The following is a 27,018-nucleotide window of genomic DNA, read 5'->3' as shown; positions in this document are numbered from 1 at the left end:
GCTAGTGGATTTTTGATCAAATAAATAACAAATATTCATTTAATTAAAATGGACAGATTTATGTGACTACAAATGTAATTGTAAATGTAAATGCTTCAAATCACAAATGCAATAATGGATCTAAAGCACGAACGAAAATCTGAAAACAAGTGTTGTGAAACTTATAAAGAGATATGAAAATAACATGAAACCATACCAAACCCTAAGGGAGAGGTACAAGCCAATCAACAGTTGGTGATCTCCTATTGTTATTCAATATCCCAAAGCTTCAATTGATGATGAAAATGGTTGATGAAGACTTGATATATGCTTGATTTTCTGGTTGAAGACTCCACATAACCTGTACTTTCACTTCATAAGTGGATCCTTCAATTGCTTGTAGATGGATCCCTCAAATGAGGAAAGGAAAGGTTATATGTATGAAACCCTAACTTTGTTTTTGATCATAGGTTGACCTAGAGATGATATAATTTCACTCCAAGCCAGATTTAAATATTATAATACCGCCAAAACATGATCCTAAAATCCAAGGAAAAAAAGTTGAGACCATTGTGTCGCGTCATGGTCCGACCGACTTTTTTCCAAATATTTAGGGATGCAAGGTATTGTGATTATAAGATAATTCTCAGGTCAGTGTGACAATTCAAGTTGTTTAGGTATATGAAATCGGGCCTTGAAGGTCGAAATAGGACCTAATTAGGGCTTTAATGAATTAATTGATTGAAAGAATAAAATAAAAAGGGGCACACTTATGGTAAAGGGACCAATTTTGTGATGTATAGAGGGATAAAATAAGACTTTATATTTAATTAAATTAATTAATTAAATGCTTAAATAAAATTTAGAATGCAACATGCAAACACACGAAGGCGGTTGATAACCTTAAGCATGGAATTGTACCACCCAATTAAGGGTATACAATTTACGACGCTACAATATCAATCTAGTCATTCCCAAAATCTTGACTATTTATAATAGCATAAACTCTTCACGGTCATCTATACCTCCCCTTTCTCCCTCCCTCTTTCTCAGTATCTCACCCTCTCTCTCTCACCTCTCTAGGTTTATACCTCTCTCCCTCGCTACCTCTGTATAGGTCTCCATCCATATTTCACTACTCACCTCTCTCCATCCTCATCTATCTCTCTCACCTCTCTCTCCCCCCCTAGGTCTCTCACCTCTCTTTCTGTCCCCTCTTTATTTTTTGTCCTCCCACTCCACCTCTCTCCCTCCCCCTTACCCATCTCCCTTTTTGAACTCTCTCTCTTACACATTCTCTCTTCCTTCTCTAGGTGTCTCTCTCTCTCTCTCTCTCTCTCTCTCTCTCTCTCTCTCTCTCTCTCTCTCTCTCTCTCTCTCTTCTCTCTCTCTCTCTCTCTCTCTCTCTCTCTCTCTCTCTCTCTCTCTCTCCCTCCCTCTCTACCTCTCTACCTCCCCATCCTCATCTCGTTACCCACCTCTCTCTACATCTCTCTCTCTCTCTCTCTCTCTCTCTCTCTCTCTCTCTCTCTCTCTCTCTCTCCCTCCCTCTCTACCTCTCTACCTCCCCATCCTCATCTCGTTACCCACCTCTCTCTACATCTCTCTATTTATTTTGCCTATCACTTTGTTTAGGTCTCTCAACACTCTACCTCCCTCCCCCCTCTCTCTATTATGAATCCCTCGCATCTAGATGCCTTAGATTCTTCTAAAAGTTGTTTGTAATAAAACTTGAAATAGAAATTTTAGTGAACTTAGCATATCGATCTAGCCATTACTACAATCCTGACTATTTATAATAACACAAACTCTTCATGGCCATCTATACCTCTCCTTTATCACTCCCTCCTTCTTGGGATCTCACCCTCTCTCATCTCTCTAGGTTTCTCCCTCTCTTTCTTATAGGTCTCCATACATGTTTCATTACCCACATCTCTCTCTCTCTCTCTCTCTCTCTCTCTCTCTCTCTCTCTCTCTCTCTCTCTCTCTCTCTCTACACACACACACACACACACACACACACACACACACATATATATACACATATATACATACATATATATATATATGTATATACATACATATATGTATGTATATGTATACATATACATATACATATACATACATATATGTATGTATATACATATATATATATATATGTATGTATATATATATATATGTATATATATATATATATGTATATATATATATATGTATATATATATATGTATGTATGTATCTATATGTGTGTGTGTGTGTGTGTGTGTCCCTCCCCCTCCCCCCTAAATTTTACCCTCTTTCCATTTTTTTATACTTCCTTCTCTCCCCCTCCCTCACCCTACTAATTCTCTCTCTCTCTCTCTCTCTCTCTCTCTCTCTCTCTCTCTCTCTCTCTCTCTCTCTCTCTCTCTCTCTCTCTTCATCTCCTTTTGACTCTATCCCTCTCTCTCTTTGTTGATACCTCTCTCTCTCCCCATTTATTGATACTTCCCCTATCCCCCTCTTTTCTCTCTCCCTCTATAGGGTTTAGGGAAAATTTTGAAACCTACATTTGTAACAAAAGGCCTAAGTGCAAACTTAAGTTTAAGGATCCAAAACACGTACGTGTTATACTTCAATAACACATACATGTTGGTGGTCCCTTAATTCCTTTGTGGCATAGCATGGAAACATTTATAATGTAAAAAAATTTGTGTGTTATGGAAACATAACATTCACATGTTTTTAACATTATAGACATTTTGAATATAGGAAAATACAAATTTAAGGACCAATAACATGCACATGCTATGGAAACATAACACATACATGTTTTTTGAGTTTAAATTAAGTCGTAACAGCTGAAATATCACATGACATTTGTGTTGAAGATCCCACTACATTTGATTTTGCATTTTGTGCAACCTTTTATAATAATGCAAGTGATCTTGTTGTCTTATTTGAGTTCGAATGCTTGAAATGCATTAGAAGCTGACAATTAACTAATTGTTAGAAAAAAAATTTTTTTTTAACATTTATGATGTCAATCGATGACTATTTTATATTATAGTAATAATTTTTTAACTTGTTTAAGTATTCTTTAAATTCGATGTCAATAAAGATAATTTGTTGGTTAAATTGATATATGTTTAAGTCATTAAATTTTGTTCAAATTGTAATATTTATTAACATATATTCATAATTTTTTATTTAGGAACAACTGAAATTAATCATGGGAATGAATAAGTGACACCCATCATAACAACTTGAGGCAAAAAGAGGAAAACCAAAGAGAGTGCATGAGAAGACTACGTCAAATGAGAAAAGTTGGAGGAGAAGGTACACCATCTATACTAGCTGATTTTAGTGTAGAATCATACATTGGAACACCTATTGAGGATACAAATGATGGACCAAATTTATCGAATGCAAACTAAGAACAAGTGCCAATCATCAAACCTATTGAGACAATAAATGATCAATCAAATGTAGTAGATGTAAACCAGGAACACACACCAATCATAATACCTCCTATAATTATTCTTATAAAAACCAAAGTATCTAATTGACATAGATGGAAACATTTTGAGATCAATGTTAGATGAAATTTCCAATCGCACTTGTAGAAGAATGGTCAATAGAATATGGAAAAAAAAATTGAGAGCTTAAGTCAATCTAGAAGGTGTCAATTGTTTGTGGAAATGATTAAAAATCTTAATTTTAGAGACACTATGAAGATCCTTGGATTAAGATCATCCAATACTAATGGTGAAAGAACTATCTTAAGAAATCTAATTAGGGTGTATTAATCAATATGTACAATCTCACATACTAAAGATAACAACATTACTTGACATGTTCTTACATCAACTATAGGGAGCAATGAAATGAAAAAGGCTCATTTTATTAAAAAAGCAAGTAAGTCACTAAAGATTAGTAGACAAACACTATGCAATGTCCTTGGGAGATAAAAAAAAATTGAGGACCCCGATAGTAATTCTATATGGGAATTCTTAGGTAGACTTTCACACAAAGACAAGCTTGTTGTTGATACATTGAGAGCATTAATTAAAAAAAATGGGATTACAACACCAAAGTTTCACCCATTCAAAGAGATGTTAGAAGGAGAATAGGATCTCGAAACCGTGAACCACATCCTAATCACTTTTTGGATATGATTCTTGGACATAATTTTATGAAAATTTTGTTCAAATTTGTCCTCAAGTAAGATTTAATCAAAGGATTTTTGAAATGGCCAGACCTTTTTATGTTAAGACTGTTGGTAAATGCACACTCCAATGAGAAATTGTAGGTGATTGAAGGTATTGTCATTGATGGCAGCCTTACAATCATATGACATTGGCAAGCAAACACTGGCACCGGCACCGACAGACTCTACACCGACACTGAAAAGGAAGAATACCGACACCCTGGCCGACAACAATTTTCTATAAATATACTTTATAATTAATTGTAAAATCTTTTGTAAGCCAACATGGAGGATTGTAATATGACTCATATATGTATGAGATCATTGTAGATCATTTAGGATATGATATGATGTGAAATATGAATAGAAGGTAGCAGACCTAATATGCGAATTAGTGGTTAAGGGTTTATGTATGTACCAGAGCTTAAACCAGTACTGAATCTGGCATAGCAGATGCTAATCTGAAGCAGTACAAGACATTGGATTTGTATAATCCATTTTTGTAAGTTAGTGTGACTTCCTTTGTAATTGAGCAGTGAGCTCTAGGCACTTGGCCTTCCTGCATGTGCAGGCCCCTATTGTAAGCAATAATATTCTCTTATTGGCCAGTAAGTGAATATTGTGGGTCACAAATCCCACCGAGGTTTTTCCCACACTGAGTTTCCTCATTAAAATATTGTGTTATGGTGTGCTTTTCATGTTGTGGTTGTTATTCTTATTTGCTACATTATTTATGGTTTACCGGTACACAATTTTAATATGCTTTTCATGTTATAAGTTAAGAAAATCTTATTACCGGTCAAATACTGATTCACCCCCCCTCTCAGTATCTTTGGGAATCCTAACAATTGGTATCAGAGCCTGGTCCTCTATTTTCAAAAGCCTAACAACTTGAGGAAGATCTTGTCACCGGTAGAGATGGAAAACTTGAGAAAACAATTGGAAACAACTCTTTCAGACTATGATGTAGAAAAAGTAAAGAATATCAAACTTGAGGATGATCTGAAGGCTGCTCAGGATATTATTCAAGGACTTCAAGAAAATTACACTATAGCAAGGAATAAAAGAAGAGAAATTTGTGACAAGATGCAGAAAGAGGAAGATGAAAATGAAACTCTTAATGATCTGGTGAACCAACAGAGACAAGATAACTATACAATGAAGAATGAGATGCAAGATATGACTATGAGATTTTGTAAAGAAATTGAAGATAGAAAGAAGAATGAAGATGACTTGACTAGAAGACTAAATGATGCCAGAAATGAAAACACAAGACTCAGTCATGAAAATGATATGTTGAAGACAGATTTGATGCACACACAAAATGACAGAACTAAACTCATGAGACATAAAGGAATCTTGGAGAATGAACTAACTGCTGCAAATCAACACAAAGAGAAATTCAAGAAAAGTTCAGAAGAAATTGTTGACATGTTGAAGAATCAGAAACCTAATGGTGATACAAGTGGCCTTGGCTTTGAAGTTGTTGAAAGCTCTGGTACTGCAGACAATCATGATCATAGTAAACTGATAAGACAACCTAATGATTACAAATTCAATGGGAAATGCTTTAACTGTAACAAATGTGGTCATAGAGCATATCAGTGTAGATCTAGAAATTATCAGAACGCTAATACACCCACCAGTCAATGTTCTAAATGCAACAAAGTTGGTCATAACTCAGAAAATTACAGAATGAATGTAAGATGTTATGTTTGTGGAAGATTTGGACATCTATCTAATCAATGCTAAACACATACCGACATAGGATATGGGAAAGCTATTCAGAAAAACAATGTGACTTGTTATGCTTGTAACAAAATTGGGCATATTGCAAAATTTTGTAGAAGCAAGTCCCCACTAGCAAATAACAAAGGTCCTAGCTTGAAAGGTAAAGAAAAGGTTGAAGAGGTAAAGCAAGAATTCTCAAAACAATGGATCAAAAAGTTAGTTAAAAATGTTAATGGGAATACCCCTCCACCAGTAGAATAGAGTAACACTCCATTGACAGGAGACTCCTCATCTAACTAAAGGAAAATCCTTTGGGGGTTTAGCAACAAATTGAAAAAAAAGCTATTATACCCTCGATTGATGGTAGGAAGTTGAAATTACTTCTATACCGGCTGATGAGTTAAGTTGTGACTTAACCAGCAAGCATTAAATGTGGTAGTTGGATAAAATAACATTATAAAGCAAGTGTTTTGGCTCCTTTTTCATTCACCGAGCATTCAAATCTTCGAGAGCGTGAAAATTCTCGAGCGAAGGCATCCTTAGCAAAGAAGTAAAGCAATTCATCAAGCACTCATCCTTAAGGCAGATTGAGATATTTATAATTATGGCTTCTTCATCCACTCCTGAATTCATTGCAAACCCTACTGTGATTGAGGTTATTAAGCGCCCTAGACCCGTATTCAAACTGGTTCCCAAAATTGCGAAGAAAGATGATAGCACAAATGCATTTTCTCAAATTCCTAAGGGAGTAGTATATGTTGAAGACCCTAGGATATACATACATTGTCATATAGAGTAATTAGGTGATGACGAGATCAAAAACATGTATAGCACTATGATTTGTGATGAAAATGGTAATGTCAAGCCAAAACACAAGATAGTAGAAACCCTAGGTTTTGTGGATATTCTTAGCATTCCTGATTTTCTTGAGGATATTATAAGAATTGTGCTGAGCAGAGTTCATGGTGAATTCTTCTGGTTGGATTCAATTCATAAAATCATCAAGGAAATAGTTAAAGCAGTAACAGGGTTACCTTCCACCAGTAGCAGACCTGACAGAACCAAAAGAGTCTCAAATGACACAGTGATGGATTTAACCGGTGCAACTTTTGACAAAAGGTCTCTAAGGGTAAATGATGTAAAGGACATCAATTTCAGATTTGTTAGTATGATTTTAGGCTATAAGACTACACATGCAAATAGGTTGAACTTAGTTTCTAGCCTATGTATTAAAAGTGCATATGACATGGTCAATGATAATGCTAGAATAGATGTGTGTGAATGGCTCAAAGATGAATTGATAGACAATCTAAAGAAGATTAATGGAGATAAGAAAGGAACCTTTAGATTTGGAAATTTGCTTGTTTGTCTAATGTTGTATTTACTAAACAAGTACCCGGTATTGGTAGAAGAGATTTTGGCTTTGATATACCGGTAGGAAAGCAACTATTGGATCTATTGAACAACATGGGAGAAGACAAAGAGAAAAACTTAAATGAACATTTTCAAGCACTAAAAGCTCGAATGAAGACAAGGATAAGACTGTCATAGGCTATTGTGGACAAATATCAGAAAGAAATTTGTTTTGTAATCAAGAAAGATGAAATTTGGATGGAGGCAGTTGTCCCTAGAACTATCTGGGTAACTGAAATGGGCTATGAGATAGATGATAACATTATTGAAACTTATGCAAAAGCCCTCCTTGAAGCACCGAAGGAACCCACTGAGAAAGTCTTTGGAAATGCTAAAACAATAGAAAGTGGAATTCAGTCTAGAAAAAGGGTTAAGAAAGTTGAAGAAATAGTAAGGAAAGGAACCCGATAGGCAAAGGCAATTAAGGAAGATGTTTTGAAACAAACTAGTATAAAAGAAAGTGAGTTGGAAGGACTTCAACCGAAAGCTCATCTTTCACTGGTTGGAACCTCCTCTAAGAGTGATATGCCAGTGGTATTTAAAAGGGTAGAAAGGAAAAGAAAACCCTCATCGGTACCCTCACCTACACCTAGGAAAACAAGGCAAAAGCAACAGGCAATGAGGCCTCCAACGAAAAAGTTGACTCCTAAGAAAAAGAAGGTAAAACAAGATATTGCTCCACTGGACAAACTCTTAAGTGAAATAACAAAGGATGGTAAGTTGAAAAACATCAGCAAAATATATAACACACTATCTGTTGACGATAAGGAAAGCATAGAGAACAATGTAATCTTACACTTGGACATATACAAGAAATTTCTGATGGAAATTGTTGATGAAATACCAAATGATCTGTATAGAAGACTAGAAGCTAGAAGGGTAGCTATTGTTGAGCTAGATAAGAAAATAAAAATTGAAAAACTACTTGCAGTGCATCCAGTAAACTCACCTGATGAGATAGATAAACTAATCAGTGAAGCTAACCGGACAATATTTTCAACTGCTCACCAGAATGTAGCACTGATGGCAGGTAGAGTGAATGAAGTCTCTGAGGAAACAACAGATGCATGGGATATATTCTTTGTAGAAAAAGAGAAATAAGAAGAGTTACTGAGACCCAAAACTATCAGAGTATACCAAAAGGACAGGGATAAAGGGAAAGGTAAGGTAGGTGGACCTCCAAGCCTAAAAATAACTGATAATGTGCTCCCACCTACTTCAGCTACTCCACCGGTAGATACTACAGACTGTCAACTGACCACTGAGAGTATGGAGACTCCACTTGAGGATACTAATCCTGACTCTAATATTTTGTACACTGTAAATATAGATACTCAAGAAGTAAATGTTGTGGTTGATAGAGAAACCACTAAGGATAAGAAGGAAGAAGTGACTACTGAGTCACCGACTGCAGATGTTGAGGTTAAGGTTAATGATACAGTAAAAATAAGCACAGAAAAACCTACTCAGACAAAGCAACTGGTAAAGGACACCACTAGTAAACCATTAGAGAAACTGGTAGATAAAACTGAAAAACAATCAGGAGAATTGGCAATGGACAGTGTAGAGGTACAAACAGTCTGAACAGAGAAATCGGAAGTGCATACAGAGACACAGATTGAGAAACCGATTGTTGAGAGCTCAGAAAAACCTTCTAAAATACAGATTGAAAAACCGGAACAGAAGCAGGTTGAGACACAAGTTCAGACAGAAACAGTGCCACCGGCCAAAACTGAAAAGCCCAAACCTTTGTTTGTAGAAATGCAAACATAGACTGACCTACCAAAGGTCGAATCAAGCAAGGTGATTACTACAACCGGTACCATGGATGTTGTGAAAATAGTTGGACAGACATCTGGTACTTCCATAGTAGAATTCCAACATACAAATGTGACAAAGGTCTTATTGGATTCAATAAAGAAGATCACAGAGTGCAATGCACAAGCCTATAAGGCTATAGATGATACAATCCCTATTCTTAAACTGGTAGCACCTAAATGCATAGTGGAAAATAAAGATTCTTTAGGTCAACTAGACACATTGTCTAAGTTCGTCACCGACAACATTTTGACAGTTAATCAAATAAATGAGGACACATTTAAAGAGAGATTGATTAAGGAAAAAGAGAAATTCTTTGAGGAAATTGTAAAGAAGAGCAAGGAGAAAATGGACACCTTATTACCGGATCTAGGAAAAGCAATTTTGGATTTTAAGAAAATGTATAGGGATACTTGCAAAACAGACATCTTGACACAGGATATAGATTCAAAGATCAGCAAAACTCAAACTGAAATAAACAATGTTGCTGACAATTTGATAGGTGCATCCGATTCATTTTTGGAGATAGAAAAGAAAATTGGAGATCTAGAAGAGAAAATTGAGAAGTTAGAGCAGGACAAAGAGAAAGTTAAGGATAAGGCAAAGAGCTTGAAATGTAAACCTGGTCCAAAACTAGACTACCTCATTTCTTTGAGAAAAGAAATTTCTGAGGCTCTGGTTCCTGGACTTAAGACACTGGAAGAGCAAATGCACATACTCACTAGTACAGTTCAGAGAACCCAAGAGGCATTACAGGATAGCACAAGATTTAGTGACAACCTAAAACTGATTTTGACATATATATTCCAGATTGTAACCCACCAGTTACAAGAATCTAGGCAGGAGTCCACTGACAGTGAATGACAACCTTTGCCATTGATGTCAAAGGGGGAGTAGTGAGATGAGAAAAATGATCAGAACAGGACATCATCAGCTCAGGGGGAGCATACATTTTTGGGCACACATTTTGGTATGACAAATTTTGGCAGATTCTTTTTGGACATCTTTTTGGACAATTTTTTATTTTTCTCACGAGTGTTACCATCAATGCCAAAGGGGGAGATTGTTGGCAAATGCACACTCCAATGAGAAATTGTAGGTGATTGAAGGTATTGTCATTGATGGAAACCTTACAATCATATGATACCGGTAGGCAGGCACTGGCACTGGCACCGACACCGACACCGACACTCTACATCGGCATACAAAACACCGGCACCGAAAAGGAAGAATACCGACACCCTGGCCGACAACAATTTTGAATAAATATATTTTGTAATTAATTGTAAAATCTTTTGTAAGCCAACATGGCGGATTGTAATATGACTCATATATGTATGAGATCATTGTAGATCATTTAGGATAAGATATGATGTGAAATATGAATAGAAGGTAGCAGACCTAATATGCGAATTAGTGGTTAAGGGTTTATGTAAGTAGCAGAGCTTAAACTGATACTGAATCTGGCATAGCAGATGTTAATCTGAAGCAGTACAAGACATTGGATTTGTATAATCCATTTTTGTAAGTCAGTGTGACTTCCTTTGTAACTAAGCAGTGAGCTCTAGGCACTTGGCCTTCCTGCATGTGCAAGCCCCTATTGTAAGCAGTAATATTCTCTTATTGGCCAGTAAGTGAATATTGTGGGTCACAAATCCCACCGAGGTTTTTCCCACACCGGGTTTTCTCGTTAAAATATTGTGTTATGGTGTGCTTTTCATGTTGTGGTTGTTATTCTTATTTGCTGCATTATTTTTGGTTTACCGATACACAGTTTTAATATGCTTTTCATGTTATAAGTTAAGAAAATCTTATTACCGGTCAGATACTGATTCACCCCCCCCCCCCCCCAACCTCTCAATATCTTTGGGAATCCTAACAAAGACAAATCATGCACATACTACATGTTGTTGTAGGATGCATATAGAATTTTCTATGCATTGTGATATTTATCATCATATATGGGCTACATTGCATACTAACAATGTTTTGCAAGAATGTGGTTTAGAAGCCCCTCCTAAATCAACAAGAGATTTAATTTCAAGTGTACTATGTAAAAGGGATGGTGGCTACATTATTTATAAGAAGTCACGTTTGGAAGGATAATGTGTTACTTGTGGTGGTTTGCAATAGTTGCAAAAATATGTACATTTTGAGAGCACACATCAAATTGGAAAAAAGCTAGTTACATTTGGAAAATACAAGTCAATAACATATAGGGTTAACTATGGCAAAGAGTTGAAAACATATGTGTAACTAGTATATGACTATGTATTGCATACACATAGAACTTGATGGTTGGATGAGAAATGCAAGCTTTTTAAGGACACATTTCCCATTGGTACCATTGTTTCTATTATAGATTTTCCCAAGAATTATACATTACAACTGCAAAATTAAGTGCAATCTCATTATTACCACTCTACTGAAGTTACTATTTTTGTACACATATCATTCATGCATGCACACAGTAGAATAGAGGAAGGTAAGAAGTTATTAAGAGAGTATCACTTCTACATTAGCAATGATCATACTCATTCCATAGAGTTTGTGTAAGACTTCTTTAAAAATTTCTATGATAATTTAAGGGAAATAAATATCACATACAATCAACACATCATATGGTTAGGTAACTACATGTCACAATTCAATAATGCAAGGGTGTTCTATTGGTTGATTAGGATGCATGTGATGAGTGGTGTTCAACATTTTTGGAAAATCACTAAGGTTAGACATGGAAAGGGAGAGAATGATGATGCAAGAGCATGTGTAAAAAGAGCCCTAGCTAGAGAGGAGTTGAAGTACGAAGGTGGTGCTAAATTGGCTGATGCAATAACAATTGTGCAATGGTGCAACTCCACAATGGGACCAAGTAATCAAGTTAACTCTATGGTTTGTAGATATTTTTGGTTGGTAAATGAGTCTAATATTGCAAAGTATGAAGAGTGTTGTACACTTACAGGATCAAGTGAGTTGCACTCATTTAGAAGTTCAAATGCAAGTTCACTGACTATTTATACGAAAAAGATTACATGTTTTAGTTTCGTATATGGATTTTTTATGGGAAGACTACAATTTAAAAGAGTGGGTTGACGAATGGCCTTGTAGACCTTTAGTTCTCATTGACACATATCAAGTTCCACAAGCACTACAATTAAACCAAATGAAAGTATTGGCTAACTTTGACCAAGTATCTAACATGGTGGAACCAAGTATTGTGATTTACTAATTAGATGAAATAAAAATAATAATATGCTTTCTTTTATTTATTTATCCAGTCAGGTTTTTTGCAGGTCACGTGTATGTAGTTATTGCTAACGAGAATAATGAAGAAGGAACATATTAATTTTTGTGTCGTTGTATGGAGGAGAAAACAAAATTGCCCTCAGTCAAATACAATCACGCCAATAATATCAACTTCACATAAGAATTTGGATTAATAAGCATAAATAAATCAAATTCCATATATATCCCTCTAAACAGTTAACAATCATCAACCAATAGTTTTCAATCGCACGCTTTCATATTTGAACTAGCATTAAGCGTTGTAATAAGCTTCTACCTAAAATTATTTGCAAAATAATACCTTGTAATGCAATATACTCAGAAATTGTCATACCCAAACAAACACGAAGACCAAAATAGAGAGGCAATTTCAAAAATTTGCAATTGAGTCTAAAGGATGTCTCATAACCTTTGATCGTCGAGATTTCCCAAGAGAATAGTACACATTAAAGAAAAAAAAAAGAGATGGAATAAAATAATTGAGACCAAAACCCCATTTTTTTCCTTCCTTGATTCAATGTAATTGCTAAATTTTGTGGAGAAGGCAATGTTGAGAGTTTTGTCATTCACCGAACCTACAACCTCCACTTGATACCTTGCATCAGATTATGCATTTGGAACACCATCCTGGTAGTGCCAAGCTCCTTGGCCACCATAATTTATGTTGCTAGATCATCTCAATATGAATGAAAGTTAGGATATTTGAAGGTAAATCAAAATGCTCTTCTAGGGTATGCAACCAAAATAATCAAGCGAGCTAAATAGTGATCAATGGAGAAAGACTTGTATTGCCAATTCAATCATGTGTTTCCTTCCTGGATTCTTGGTCAATTTTCATCTCGATTTCTTTGACTTTGCGTTGTTTATCAATCACAACAAACCCAGGAAATCCAACACCATTTTCCTTGAGAAGAGCATGGAATTGATCAACATTAAGGCTCTTTTGCTCTAGAATTTGAAACAACCTTCACTACAATAAACTCTTCTTTATAAATAATCTTGTTTGTCACCTTCAACATATTGCCATGGAATTGTAATTGCCAAGCATTTGATATTCTCCATTCCATGCATTCCTTCCTCATCGCTTCATTTGAATTGTAATTATCAAGAATGCATGTGAAGCAGTTCTTTTATGTACACGAATCTATTGACCTATTATTACTGTCATTGTAAGATTAGGCTTCTCAATGTAATTAGTAAAATGTTATTTAATATATTAATTTATTTTAATAATTTATTTTTTAAATTAGTAATAAATATTATATTAGTTTAACTAATCTTTTAGTTTGGAAATTACTTGGTTAATTAGTAATTTATAAATTAATTAATTAATTTAATAAACAAGTTTCTAATTACCAATAATTTAATTTAGTGTTTTGAAGTGCGAGGATAAGCTTTTGAATCAGAGTGAGCGCGATGGCTTCTTCCCAACGGCTACCTGCAACAGCTTCCTGAAAATCCTCTTCTCTCCCGTATTTGCTTTCTTGGAGATCATTTACGGCTTCCTCTATCTCCATAGTAGATCCAAGAGGCGCCAATGGTGGTGGATGTGGCGGCTGGAATAATGGTGGCACTTACAATGTTTCATCTTCAGCAACGGCTCTCACAACAGATTTTATCAAACCCTCTTTTCTCCATTATGCACCCATGACGTCCCCTAAATCCATATATCTGATGGATTATTCAAGGATTCGGCCCTCTTCACTGCTGATTCCCTCTCTGAAGAAGATGGCGTTGTTTCTGGGTCAGGTTTTAACAGTGTTAAAAAATGCTCTGCATCCCAGGCGACTCACCAGCATAGAGTCTTCAATGGCTGCAAACCAAACCGCAATCGATATCAGATGGATGAGAACGCTCCTAATTTTAAGGTAAAATCTTATTCACCGCGCGGATTCGTATTTTTTCTCGTAAGGGTTTGCAGTCTTCCAATTTTTCGAAATCCTTAATATGTGCCAAGTAATCCCCTGTTTTAGAATTTGGGAATGAAGTTTTGACAGAGGGGGATTTTTTTTCTGCACATGCTTTGATCTGTCGCTTCAGTCGTTTGTGGCCATGCATTCCAGATCTGAACATCTGGGTTAAAGTAAATTGGGGACCACTTCTGAAAAATGAAAGTAAATTTATCCATGCGTTCGGGGATTCTTCATTATAGTTTTTGATTCCATTAATGATCGGGATTCAATCTTTTTTGGTCATCGCTGGTAATAGTGTCATCACTCCCTTTTAATTAAACCTTGGCATCCCGCATGTCAATTTGGGTTCTTCTTTACTTTTCAGTTTTTGGTTCTTAGTCGAAGAGGTTTAGTCTGTTGGTTTGTGTTTTCATATCAAATGGCAAAAAATACTTTGTGAAAGCCTTCACTGAACTATCGTACTCACAAATCTGAACCTCCGTAAAAAAAAAAAAAATAATCCTTAAATTTTAAATTAATTCCTACTTTAAATCAATAAGAAACTCTCTAGATCCCTTTTTGGGCTGTAGAAATACTTCTGATCTTTCTTATACTTTTTGCTCAAATCTTAGTGGAAACAGATATCTCTAAAAAAATCTCCCTAAAGACACAATTCTTAAAAATTGTTGATCGGGTTTAGACACAATCTTTGCACTATGAAGGACTACCTTTCGTTGTAGGAGATGTTTCTAAATAGACAAAGGTAAAGCAATTAAACAGGTTTCATCCCCAATGATAGTTTCTTTAATGAAGTCTGAAGTTAAAAGAGAAAAAATTGGATCAAGTGAAAAAAAAATGTTTTGAAATCATGACCATACAACAATTAAATATAGAGAAACAAGCCAACAAAATAATTTTGTCAATCAGCACTATCAACATAGTCACACATCTAAGCAGTGTTGTAAAGTGGGTCATGTTACCATTAATTTCTTGAGCATCAAGATACACCATTTCCTTTGGAGGAAAAGGGAACTTAAAGTCTTGCTATTGCTGAGGAGTGTACTACTTCGTTTGAGGATATGTAGAAGACTGGAAATAAGGGGAAACCTCCTATAGACTGTACAGCGATGGATTTTTCTTTAATAGTGTGGATAAATGTTTTGTGGGTGATTATCTATTTTGTTCCAAAACAAGAAGAAGTTTATGGTAGTTGGATCATTGTATTAGAGTTAAGTAAAAATTGTTGGAATAATTTGGTTTCATATCATTCTAATTTTGGGTTGGTAGGTTGTAAGGTTATGTAGTGTTCTGTTATTTTTGTGTGTCGTCGTTTTTCTTGAGTTCTTTATTGTCATGTATTGTTTAATGTCTAGTTTTTCTTATTTTTTGTACAAATGTCTGGGTTCTTTTAAAATCTTTTTTTACCTTAACCAAAAACATAATCACACAAGATTACTGATAGAAGGCGACATTTTGTGTTATTACTAGTTTCATTGCACAAGATTATTCAAAAATTTATCCTAATGATGGATCATATAATATGATAAAATAGTATACAAAAAAGATATACAAATGAATCCAAAAGCTTCCAAATTTACTAACATAAATTATGAAAACTTAATATCTTTAATTAAAATTCTGTCAACAATAGACATACCAACCAACACAACTACTCCCTTACAATCTATAATAAATGTTTCAACCACCGTTTATACTAGGTTATTTTCTTTATCAATTGAATACAATGAACAAGGGATGGAGAGCTCCAGTCTGTGTGTGTTCTTTTTTTCATTTAAGTAGTAGGTTCCAATCCACTTTTCAATATTTATGCAACTGATAGTGAGGATGCTGATGTGTCAACGTGACAATCACAAGCATGCCCACATTTTCTACGGTATTCATTACAGTGAAAGTAATTGCTCAGTAAACCATTAAAGCCAATCTTGAAAACAGTTGTTTGTCAACAACAACTGAGAGAAATGGCTTGAAATGGTCAAAATTCCTGTTCACCCACCATTTGTTTAAATCTCAATGGACTGTTCATCCTCCCAGCTTAAGGCCCTTACAATTGGATTAAAAAGCTACAAGCTAACTCATTGTCTACACTAACTACAAGACAGCCATGGACCACTCTGAATCTCTCAACAAAAGGTACTGAATTTGTCATCTCTGTTTTCTTTTGGTGGGGTTTGACCATCATAGTGTTTTAAGGCATTTAACCCCAGTTAATTTGAATTTCAGATGGTGGAAGGAGGACACAGTGGGAGTGGTAACAGGGGCCAACAAAGGCATTGGGTATGCAATTGTTCGTCAGTTGGCAGAGAATGGGATTTGTGTGATATTAACAGCAAGAGATGAAGAAAGAGGTAAGGCTGCAGCCAAGACTCTCAGTGATGAAGGCTTTCATAATGTTGTGTTCCATCAGCTGGATGTGCAGGATGAGAGCAGCATCCAGGCGTTTTCCAATTGGGTTAAAGAAAAATATGGGAAACTGGATATCCTGGTATTTTATAATATTCTTCTTTGCTGCACAATTTCATTATGTGTTTGTCTGAAATCAATTTTTTTTATGACCATTCCTTTGAGTAGCCATCTTTCTTCAGAGCCATCCCTTATGAACTTAAATGGTTCTGTTTGAAACTAGGGAAGGAACTGAAGTATGGAGTTTTCTTCCTCATTTTTAACTGTAGAGATGTCCTCTCTTTAGGTTGTTCCAACTCTTCTAACTGAGTAGCTTCTCTCACAGTTAAACCCATTTAGCTTTTCCCAATAATCTAATTGTTGAATTATTTCATGTTATTCATGTTATTTAGTTTTATTTATTTTAATTTGTTTGTGCAATTTTGATCATGAAGTATTTCAATTTTAAAAAATGAAATTTTCGTTTATGTAAGTTTTTCAATCTTGATGATTAAATATTTCTAACTTTGACCATATAATTTTTCAAATTAAAACTCAATTAGCTTATTTATCTTACAATCTTGAAGTTTTGAAGAAATTTTTTTTATTTAAACTACTTTAAATGATCTAACCTTAACTATAAATTCTTCTTCTTTTCAGTCCACTTTTACTATGACGGTAATACTAATCCAATCTTCAAAATACAGGTTAATAATGCTGGAATATCAGGACTTGAAATTAATTATGACATTTTGAAGGCCAACAATACTGATCCCACCAAATTAATTGTATGTCCTTCTGACTTTAATTATTCAAGATTTTATCAGATTTGAGATCATCTTACTAACTTTTTAGCCTTGTCTTAATAAGACTTCCGGTGGCACTATAGAGGGAATATCTGAATCTTATGAAAAGGCGGAGGAGTGCATAGACATTAACTACTATGGCACCAAAAGAATGGTGGAAGCTCTTCTTCCTCTTTTGAAACTTGCTAGTGAAGGTGGTGGTAGAATTGTAAATATGACTTCTCGGGCTGGAGTGTTAGAGGTAAGTCAATAAACTCTTAGGTTTATTATTTGAAGTTTTGGATGTTCTAAATAATATTAAGTTTTATATTTGTTGGTATAGGGAAAGAGCACTCTTTATTCATTCAACTTTTCAATTGTTAATTTTAAAGAAACTAAAAAAATGATAACTAAAAATCTATTAATAAATTTCACATGTATCAATAGTTGTCCACTTTTCTTCTAGTAATTAGAATTTTTTAACTTTATTTGAAGGAGTTGTACAAGTTTATTGGTACCCATAGCATACAACTATTGGTGCATTTGTGCATAAGTATTGGCCAGTTTTGATGTGGTTGTAGTGCACAGTTATTGGAGCATCTTCAAGTAGCTATCGGGCTACACTTTGAAATGAGCATTTTTTGACCTTTGTGCATATAATGGATCCCATAGTGTGCGTCGTTACTACCTAGAAGCTAGAACAATAGCTATAAGCAGTTAAGTCACATATGAAAACATGAAAAAATTTATTGAAATTCAATGCACCGTTTGTTAGCTATAATGGCTATTGGTATGCTTCCCCTAATTAAAACTAAAACTAGTTTTTAAGTTTAAAAATTATAAAGTACTTAGTAATGCAATAAGATATTAAATGAATGTATAAATTATTTTTATTTTTAATGAATATTTATAAAAATTAATAGTATATTTATTTTGGATTTAAGTAATTGATAGTATATGTAATCTTTCTTGAATCATTTATTTATTTTTGTTTGTTTTTTCTTTGTTATAGTACATTCCAAGTAAAATTTTGAGGCAACAATTGAGCAACATCAACGATTTGACAGAGGAAAGAATAGATGTATTTCTTCAAATTTTTTTGAAGGATTATCAAAAGGGACTACTAAAAAGAAATGGTTGGCCTATTTTGCATTCAACATATTTCATTTCGAAGGCTACTCTAAATGCTTATACTTGTCTTCTTGCACTCCAACATCCTGATTTGTATGTGAACTGTGTTCATCCGGGATTTGTAAAGACTAATATGAGCTTGAATGTAGGGAGCCTATCGATTGATGAAGGAGCAAAAGGTCCTGTCATACTGGCCCTTCTTCCTCTAGGCTCACCTTCTGGTCAATATTATGATCAAACAGAAATAGCTAGCTTTGATAGTCTATCTAAGATAGATGGTCTATTTGCTTAATTTTTTACTACTTTCTACCGATCTAAATAAGTATTTTTCCACCATTGATGAAATGGTTTTATATCTAGGTAGTATAGTATATATTTAATAAATTATAATTTAGCTTCATGGAAAAAATGTGTATTACTTAATAAAAAATATAATAAGACATTTTTTTAAGCTTTTATATTTAATTTTTTCATTTAAGATTTTTAATCAATAAATTATTGTTACAAATTTCTTTGGTTTTTAGTATAAAGTGTGAATCATACACATGAATACATGTAAGACATGAATTAAACACATTAATACACACAAGGCATGAATCATACACATGAATACACACAAGGCATGAATCACACGCTTGAAGACATCTAAAGCATTCAACATATATGTGTAAAGCATAAAGTATACATTTGAAAGGTACTCATGGAGTAAACATGTTGAAGACGCATCAATTGCAAGACTAACGCATAAATATATTTATGTCACAAGGCATACATATAAAACACATATGTTGAAAACATATCAGATCTGAAGCAACACAAATCATACATGACAAAAGCATTCGTATAAAATACACATGGAGTAAGCATACTCAACACACATTACACACATATATGAAGGCACTGTTGGCCTTAAGAGAATGATTGTCAAAGTAGGTTTGCTCTGCAGGCTGGTAGAATCATGCTATGATACCACTGTAATGTCCCCTAATTAGCTATACTTTAACTTAACCTAAATTTGCCCAACTCTAAAATAGGTAATTAATTTTATTGGAGTACCTTTGTATACTATTTTCTAGCAACACAAAATTAGAGAACATATATGAAGTAATACTTATAAACTGAAACATATGCTAATGAATTAGATTAAGTGATAAATTTTTAATGTATTAATTACCATTGGTATTATATTTGCTAGGTAAAATTAGATTGTAGGTTAGTTGCCATTCTTTATTATCCAATTTCTTAGTGCACTAGGGTAGGTTAGTTGCCATTCTTTATTATCCAATTTCTTAGTGCACTAGGGTAGGTTAGTTGTAGGTTAGTTGTCATTCTTTATTATCCAATTTGGTTAGTGCACTAGGGTATGACAGTACGAACCAAAGAACCAAAGAAATTTGTAACAATGTCTTCAAGTGTGTCATTCAAATAAATAAAATTATGTCGAATGTTTTACATGTCTTCAAGTGTGTCATTGTTGTGACGTTTTCACACATCGCCCCATTGCAAATGGGGACCCTTGCTTTTTTTGCTTTTTAGGGTTTGTTCTTTAGGTTTTTTAGGGTTTTGTTAATTAGCCTTTGCATTTTGAGTACTGTCGGGGAGATCAATAGGGTAGCAAGTCCGGCTTGAGTGAGGTCCTGATCCTGAAATTTGGCTAAGTCTGGAATGTCCTGATCCTGAAATTTGACTAAGTCCGGAAACTGAAAGACCTCAAAAAACCAGATTTTGCAATATAACTCCTGGAGGTCTGAAACCACTCTCAAACATCCTGAAAGTATATATGGAATATAACTTAAAGTATAAGTCACTTATACTTAAATGTTATATTCCATAAAATTTATCCTGATAGAGAGGTTGAAAAGTCAAATTTCGCTCCTGTCCCTCACCAAGGGACCAGAGCGAAAATACTTATTTGAGCCATTCCTGACCGTGTTTGGACGAATTGAGACATCAAAGGCATGGTGAAGGACGAAATGAGCATGATAGAGCATCCAGACTTGATCAAAAACAATGAAATGATGAAGTTTTTACCTAGAGGGTCAAATTCGCTCCTGTCCCTCACTGAAGGACCAGAGCGAAATTCTTCATAAGATACGATCTGGGCAAAGATCAAGCAAGTTTTATGTTTGAAGGTAAGAAAGGAGGTGAGTTGAACCCATTGAAGACAAATTGAAGATTATGAAACATCAACAAGGGACCCAAATGCCCAAGTTCGCTCCTGTCCCTCAGGCAGGGACCAAAGCGATTTTTGTCTTAGACAAATTTCTTGCCAAGTTACAATGAATTCCAAGGCATGGATGAATGAAAGGGGACATTACGAGACCGTTGAAGATAAATTTGGAAGCTGGCGAAGTGTGATGGAGACTACAAGTACAAATTCGCTCCTGTCCCTCTCCAAGGGACCAGGGCGATATCTTAGTTATGTTGCCTTTTCCTCCAAATTCAAGACACTTCAAGGCGAAGTACAAGGTGGCAAAGATGTTTTAAGGTGTCTCAATCAAGCACAAAGTTACGAAGATCACCAAAGTGAAAGATTTGCATCAAGACACCTAATTCGCTCCTGTCTCTTAGGAAGGGACCAGAGCGATATTTCCATAAAGGCATAGATTTCAAAAGTTTCAAGCGTCCAAGGTGTTCAAAGGGACTTCATTCTACGCAATGAAAGTGATGGCAAATTGGTCGAAACAAGGACAAACTCAAAACCTTGAAGTTCGCTCCTGTCCCTCAGGAAGGGACCAGAGCGATATCTATTATATTTGCCAATTCATGTAAAATTCATGCCAAGTCAAGGTTTTGCAAGGTGGTAAAAGGTCTAAGGCGTCCTTCGAAGGTGATATACCAAAGGCTTCAAACGTCAAACGATCACCAATTTGTATAAAGAGCCTATATCGCTCTTGTCCTTTGGACAAGGACCAAAGCGATTTTCATCAAAACACTCATGTCCCGTCAAAACCAAGACAAGGCAAGGATAGGCAAGGTCAAGGACGTCCTTTAGAAGGCAATGAACGAAGAACGAAGATCAAAAGTTTGCAAATTTGAGCCAGGACACTAGGATCGCTCCTGTCCCTCAGGAAGGGACCAGGGCGATATTTGACAAAGCACTCATTTTCCTTCGGAGATCATGACAAAACAAACTTGCAAAGGGTTCAAAGCGTTGTTTGAAAGGTAATAAAGGAGAAGTTGATATCAAGGACGGAGAATTTCAAGTAAAAATTGATGGATCGCTCCTGTCCCTCTCCAAGGGACCAGGGCGATAATAGTCATGAGATGCATTCATTCGCACAAACAAGTCAATTAAGCTCAAAGATCCTAGCAAAAATGTCTAATTCAACGTGGAAATAAATACTTTGGACGTCGAAATTGCAAGAATCAAGACCCAGTTGATGGATCGCTCCTGTCCCTCTCCAAGGGACCAGGGCGATGAGGTACGTATCTTTCCATCTTCAAAATATTTTGGCGCTCAAACACATTTTTGAATTTATTTAAATGTTAGAAAATTCGATAAGATTGAAAATTTAATTAAAAATAGCATTTAAATATTGCATTTAAATATTAATTAATTTTTGCCTTGTAAAAAAAATCGAAGTTTATTAATTAAAAAATGATGGCAAATTAATTAATTATTATAGAGCGCTTGGTATTTTATTGTTTTATGAAGGTCGGCCTTTCTTATTTATTAAAAAATCGTTTATAATTGCTTTATTTTTACAAAAGTCGGCCTAAATAATGATGAGAGGTAAGCACTTATAAAGGAGGGTGGTGAAGATCATTATTTTCACATTGCTATTTTATCATCTCAAGTGCGATTTAAGGAAGACAAAGAGGTGCGAATTATATTCAAAAGGGGTGCGAACTTGAAAATTTTATTGGTGCGAACTTGTCAAAGGCTTGAAGATCACGTCAAAAACTTGAAAGGTGGCGAAATTGCTATTTTGAAGGGAGATCACGTTGAAGACCATCTTATTTCAAATTTTGCCTAGGCGAATTCCTTTATTTTTAGAGTTAAGCTCTCAAGTAAGGTATGGCAAGATCTCTTGTTTTAATTTCGAATTTTGATCATCATTGCCTTAATTTTGAATTTTGAAAATTTGTTTTCCCTTAGCTCAGTCGTTTTTAGGAAATGATTAATAAAGGACTTATCATTAAGTTTCCTAAAATTTGCTCTCTAATTTATGTTATGTATTGCAAAATCATGTTACTAATTTTGAAATGTTGTGTAGGCATCAAATGGAGATCTCTTCAAGGAAAATCAAGCCGGATCAAGGACGGTCTTCGCCGGGACGATCAAGCCAGGACAGGGGCGACCTCTCTCAATCCAGTATTACAAGGCGAGGTACATCATCATCCTGCACATCAAGGACACAAGGAGTTAGGACAAGAGTTAATTAAAGATAGCCTCTCAACGACATCAAATTGAATATCTAGCAAGCTACAAGTGTCAGATGAGGTGGCATCCTAGTCATCACTCCTCCAGTCAGTGTGGTCCACCTCAGCATGTCCAGATTCAATGTACTTAACTCATGGAAGGTGGCACAAACTCCGATGTACCTACCCCAGCCATCCATTGGTCAATTTTTCTAGAAGGGACATGTGTCCAAGCAATACAATTTTATCATTGGTCAAGCATTAAATGTTATGTAATGGTTGTAACAAACCCTAATTAGGGTTTTCATTGTTGAATCTTGGCCATTGATCTTGAATTGATCTAAGCCATCAAATTGTATTGTGGGCACTATATAAGCCCAGGCATTTCATTTGTAAAGGCTAATTAGCAATTGTTAGAGATAGTATGTAAATAGTTAGAATAGTTAGAGAATAGTTGGAAGCAATTAGAGTAGAATAGGAGGACAAGGCAAGAAATTGTTGCCATTGATTGTAAACAAACTCCATTTTCATTGAAGTAATGGTGAAGTGTGTCGTTTCTTGCAATTTGCATGGTTTCTTGTTGAGTCTTCAATCCTAGATGGTAGATGATTAGATGAATGGAGGAAATGTGATTGATTAATGGTGGAATTCGTATATCCATACTACTAGCAGTTTGTTGATTGCAGACTTGCCTTGTGTAGTCAACTGGAATCATTCAGCTTAAGCTCAATTTCAATTTGTCGCTTCTTCATTGATATGCATCAACTTGATGGTGTCTATGCATGCGGTGATGATTTGAACATCATAAAGCTTCCCTTAGAAGATCGCACTAGCCTTGTGGAGATGGTCCATTGATGTCAAAACAAGACCTAGTTAGAGTTTCATCAAAAATCAAATCATTGCTCCTACATTCTTAGTATTAGGATTAGATCTTCTCTTCGCCCTCATCCTTTTTCCATTTTTTTCAAATCTAGGTTAGTCAGAGCCTGTGTTCCAGCAAAGCAGATCGGAAGTTCAATCATCAAATGTAAGTCCCCTTGTGATTCCAGCAAATCACATCACACCACGAAGAGCTTATCCACACGTAGAGACCCTACCAAAAGAACATTGGAGTCATCCTAACTGATCCTTCATGCGAATCTTCAGCAGTTAGAGACTTTATTCAAGAGAGGATAAGATGCCTTTGGGTATTTTATTCTGTGTATGATCGTGTACAAAATACACGTCAACAGTCATTCAAATAAATAAAATTATGCCGAATGTTTTACATGTCTTCAAGTGTGTCATTCATGCCTTGTGTGTATTCATGTGTATGATTCATGCCTTATGTGTATTAATGTGTTTAATTCATGTCTTACATGTATTCATGTGTATGATTCATGCTTTATGTATGTTCATGTGTACACTTCATGCTTTATGCCTCCTATGTATTCAGATGTCATGGCTTACGTGTATTGCTCCATGTAAATTCTTCATGCCTTACATATGTCTATACGTATGTAATGTGTCTTCAACATGAAAACTTAATGGTTATTTTGTATGTGTACCTTTCTCATGAATGCTTGGTGTCTTGTATATATGCTACATATCTTATGTTCATTTATGTGTTTGCCTCATGACTATCATGGTGTGTGTGCCTTATGTCTTGAATGTACTTTGCATCATGTTTGATGGTTTTCAACAAGCTTGTTCCATATGTGTTTCCAAAGCACTTTTAATCATTTTGAACAGTCCATGATCATTGCTTGAGGACAAGCAATCTTGAGTGGGGCAGACTGTAATGTCTCCACTTTGAAATAGAATTTAATAGTAAAATAAAAATCTAAAAGAATAAAAATATAAATATAAATATAAAAGAATATAATTAAATTAAATTAAAAATTTAATTAAGTTAATGAATGGACAAAAGGCATGAAATGATAAGTTGTGACTCTTCCAAATATGAGGTATAAAAGGGAGAAGAGAGACTCATTTGAGAGGGGGTAATTTGGGGAATCATAGCAGATTTGACTTAAATAAGAAGTGCAAGTCTGGTTATGAAAGGTCGTGTCCCTTTCAAAGGGCAGAATAATGAAGAGTTGCACTCTTTCAAAGAGTTCTAATAGTGAAAGAGTGTGTCTCTTGCCAAAGGGCATACATGATTAAGAGGTGTGACCTCTCCCTCACATTCAGAGATATAAAGGAAAGGAATCAAAGAATTTAGTAACATCACCGTTGATCAATTTAGATCGGAACTATTATTAAGTTACAAGTAGTAACATCCTTGTTCTTAGTGGTATGCATAGGAACGCGCTTAATATGTATGTTTAATACGAAACCTAATTATGTTCATATTGTCATATACCCCCCCCCCCCCCCCAATATTCTGGTTAGAGGAGTTTTGAATACATTCATGTTTTATTATGAGCAATCGATAATGATGGTAATTAAGGGTATCGTTGCCTTAAGAAAGAACAATCAGATCAAAGAATGATTAGTTAAATTAGTGATAGGATTCTTAAACAAGCAACCAATAATGATTGACACAACTAAGCAATAATAATATAGGAGATTATCAAGGCTACCAGTATGGATAGGAAACAGGAGCAAGTGGTGACAAGTACGCATTTTGCACTTTCTGATCTAATATTATAATATGATAAAACAACACCTTACATATCATAGTCATATTTGTATATCACTGAATCTGAACTGCAAAATGTAATGTTAAATAAATTGATGGCAATAATAAGATAAAAATGAAGAAGTAATTTAAAGACAATTTCACATAATATCATTGTTTTAATACAATATATATTTACATCTTTGTCAATGAACCCGAGGATGAATGAGGCAATCAAATTCAGTTTGCACAATTTGTTGTTATACTATAAGGGAATAATGTCAGTTAATGATTAATATAAATTAATACTAACACGAAACATTAATGACAATATAATATAATGGGATTTCTGGCAACTATAATAGAACTAAATAATGAATATAATTGAAAGAACATAAATGGTTCATTACATGTGAGGGACCCTCTCTCAAGTATGCCACTCCATAGTGGATGCCTAACCCCTGCTACATGGAGCCAAGGGAGATGTAGCATATGCTCTTGGGCTTAGGAGAGGAGGTAGTTGAGATATGGGGAACGATGATAGGACACTTCACTGGGCACGCCACTCCATGATGGATTCTTAACACCTGCCACATGGAGCCAAGAGGGATGTAGCATCTGCTCTTGGACATAGGATGGAGGGTCTCTTGGACACCCTATCCAACTAGCCTACCCTAGTGCACTAAGAAACCGGATAATAAAGAATGGCAACTAGCCTACAATATGATATTATCTAACAATATAATACCAATGGTAATTAATACATTAAAAATTTATTTCACTTAATCTAATTCATTAGCATATGTTTCAATTTATAAGTATTACTTCATATATGCTCTCTAATTTTGTGTTGCAAGAAAATGGTATACAAAGGTACTCCAATAAACTTAATTACCTATTATATATTTGGGCAAATTTAGGTTAAGTTGAAGTATAACTAATTAGGGGACATACAAATCAGAAGATTTTTTTTTTATAAAACTCATATAATAGTAATAATGGGAAGTTTATATCAAAGTGTTAATTAAATAAATTAGTTTTAGGCATGATGATTAATTTGAAAAGAAACGAAACATAATTATCAAATAAAAGAAGTAAATAATAATAACTATGAAATCTTTCAAAATGATGTAATTTAGATAGCTACAATATTATATATTTAACTTATGTGCTTTTTGATGTGTGAAATGTGTCTATGCCTCACTATCTCAATTGATCAAAATATTAATGCCCATTACAAATTCATCCCCTTATTCTTCTATTAGTTTGTTAGTTTAGAATACAATATTTAGAGGACCTAATCATTTAAGTGTCCATTAGAAGTAGATTATTAGGGTATTAATTTTTTTAACAAACTATTGTTATGGTTGATATATAAATGATTCACTAAATTTTCATTAGCCAACAATTTTATTTATGATGCATATA

At 34.8% G+C, this 27,018-nt stretch overlaps 1 protein-coding gene across 6 annotated transcripts in view; it reads left to right on the top strand.

Annotated features, from left to right (window-relative positions):
* Positions 1-13,807: 13,807 nt before the first annotated feature.
* Positions 13,808-27,018, top strand: part of LOC131036152 ((+)-neomenthol dehydrogenase) — a 28,453-nt gene continuing 15,242 nt past the window's right edge. For 2 of the 6 annotated variants that reach the window (XR_009359121.1, XM_057967969.2), the window contains exons 1-4: positions 13,808-14,283; positions 16,549-16,810; positions 17,415-17,495; positions 17,578-17,754. Coding sequence is in view for 5 of the 6 variants with exons in the window: in XM_057967969.2 (XP_057823952.2) it covers positions 14,063-14,283; positions 16,549-16,810; positions 17,415-17,495; positions 17,578-17,754 (741 nt within the window). In the remaining variant the exon portion in view is untranslated. Of the gene's footprint in view, positions 14,284-15,948; positions 16,459-16,548; positions 16,811-17,414; positions 17,496-17,577; positions 17,755-18,504; positions 19,033-22,843; positions 23,642-27,018 lie in introns of those variants that run through there. The other 4 variants (XM_059213089.1, XM_057967965.2, XM_057967968.2 and 1 more) reach the window with 4 other exon arrangements.

This window comes from Cryptomeria japonica, chromosome 10, assembly GCF_030272615.1.
Source record: "Cryptomeria japonica chromosome 10, Sugi_1.0, whole genome shotgun sequence".
Classification (NCBI taxonomy): domain Eukaryota; kingdom Viridiplantae; phylum Streptophyta; class Pinopsida; order Cupressales; family Cupressaceae; genus Cryptomeria; species Cryptomeria japonica.
This window is presented reverse-complemented; position numbering and strand designations above follow the sequence as displayed.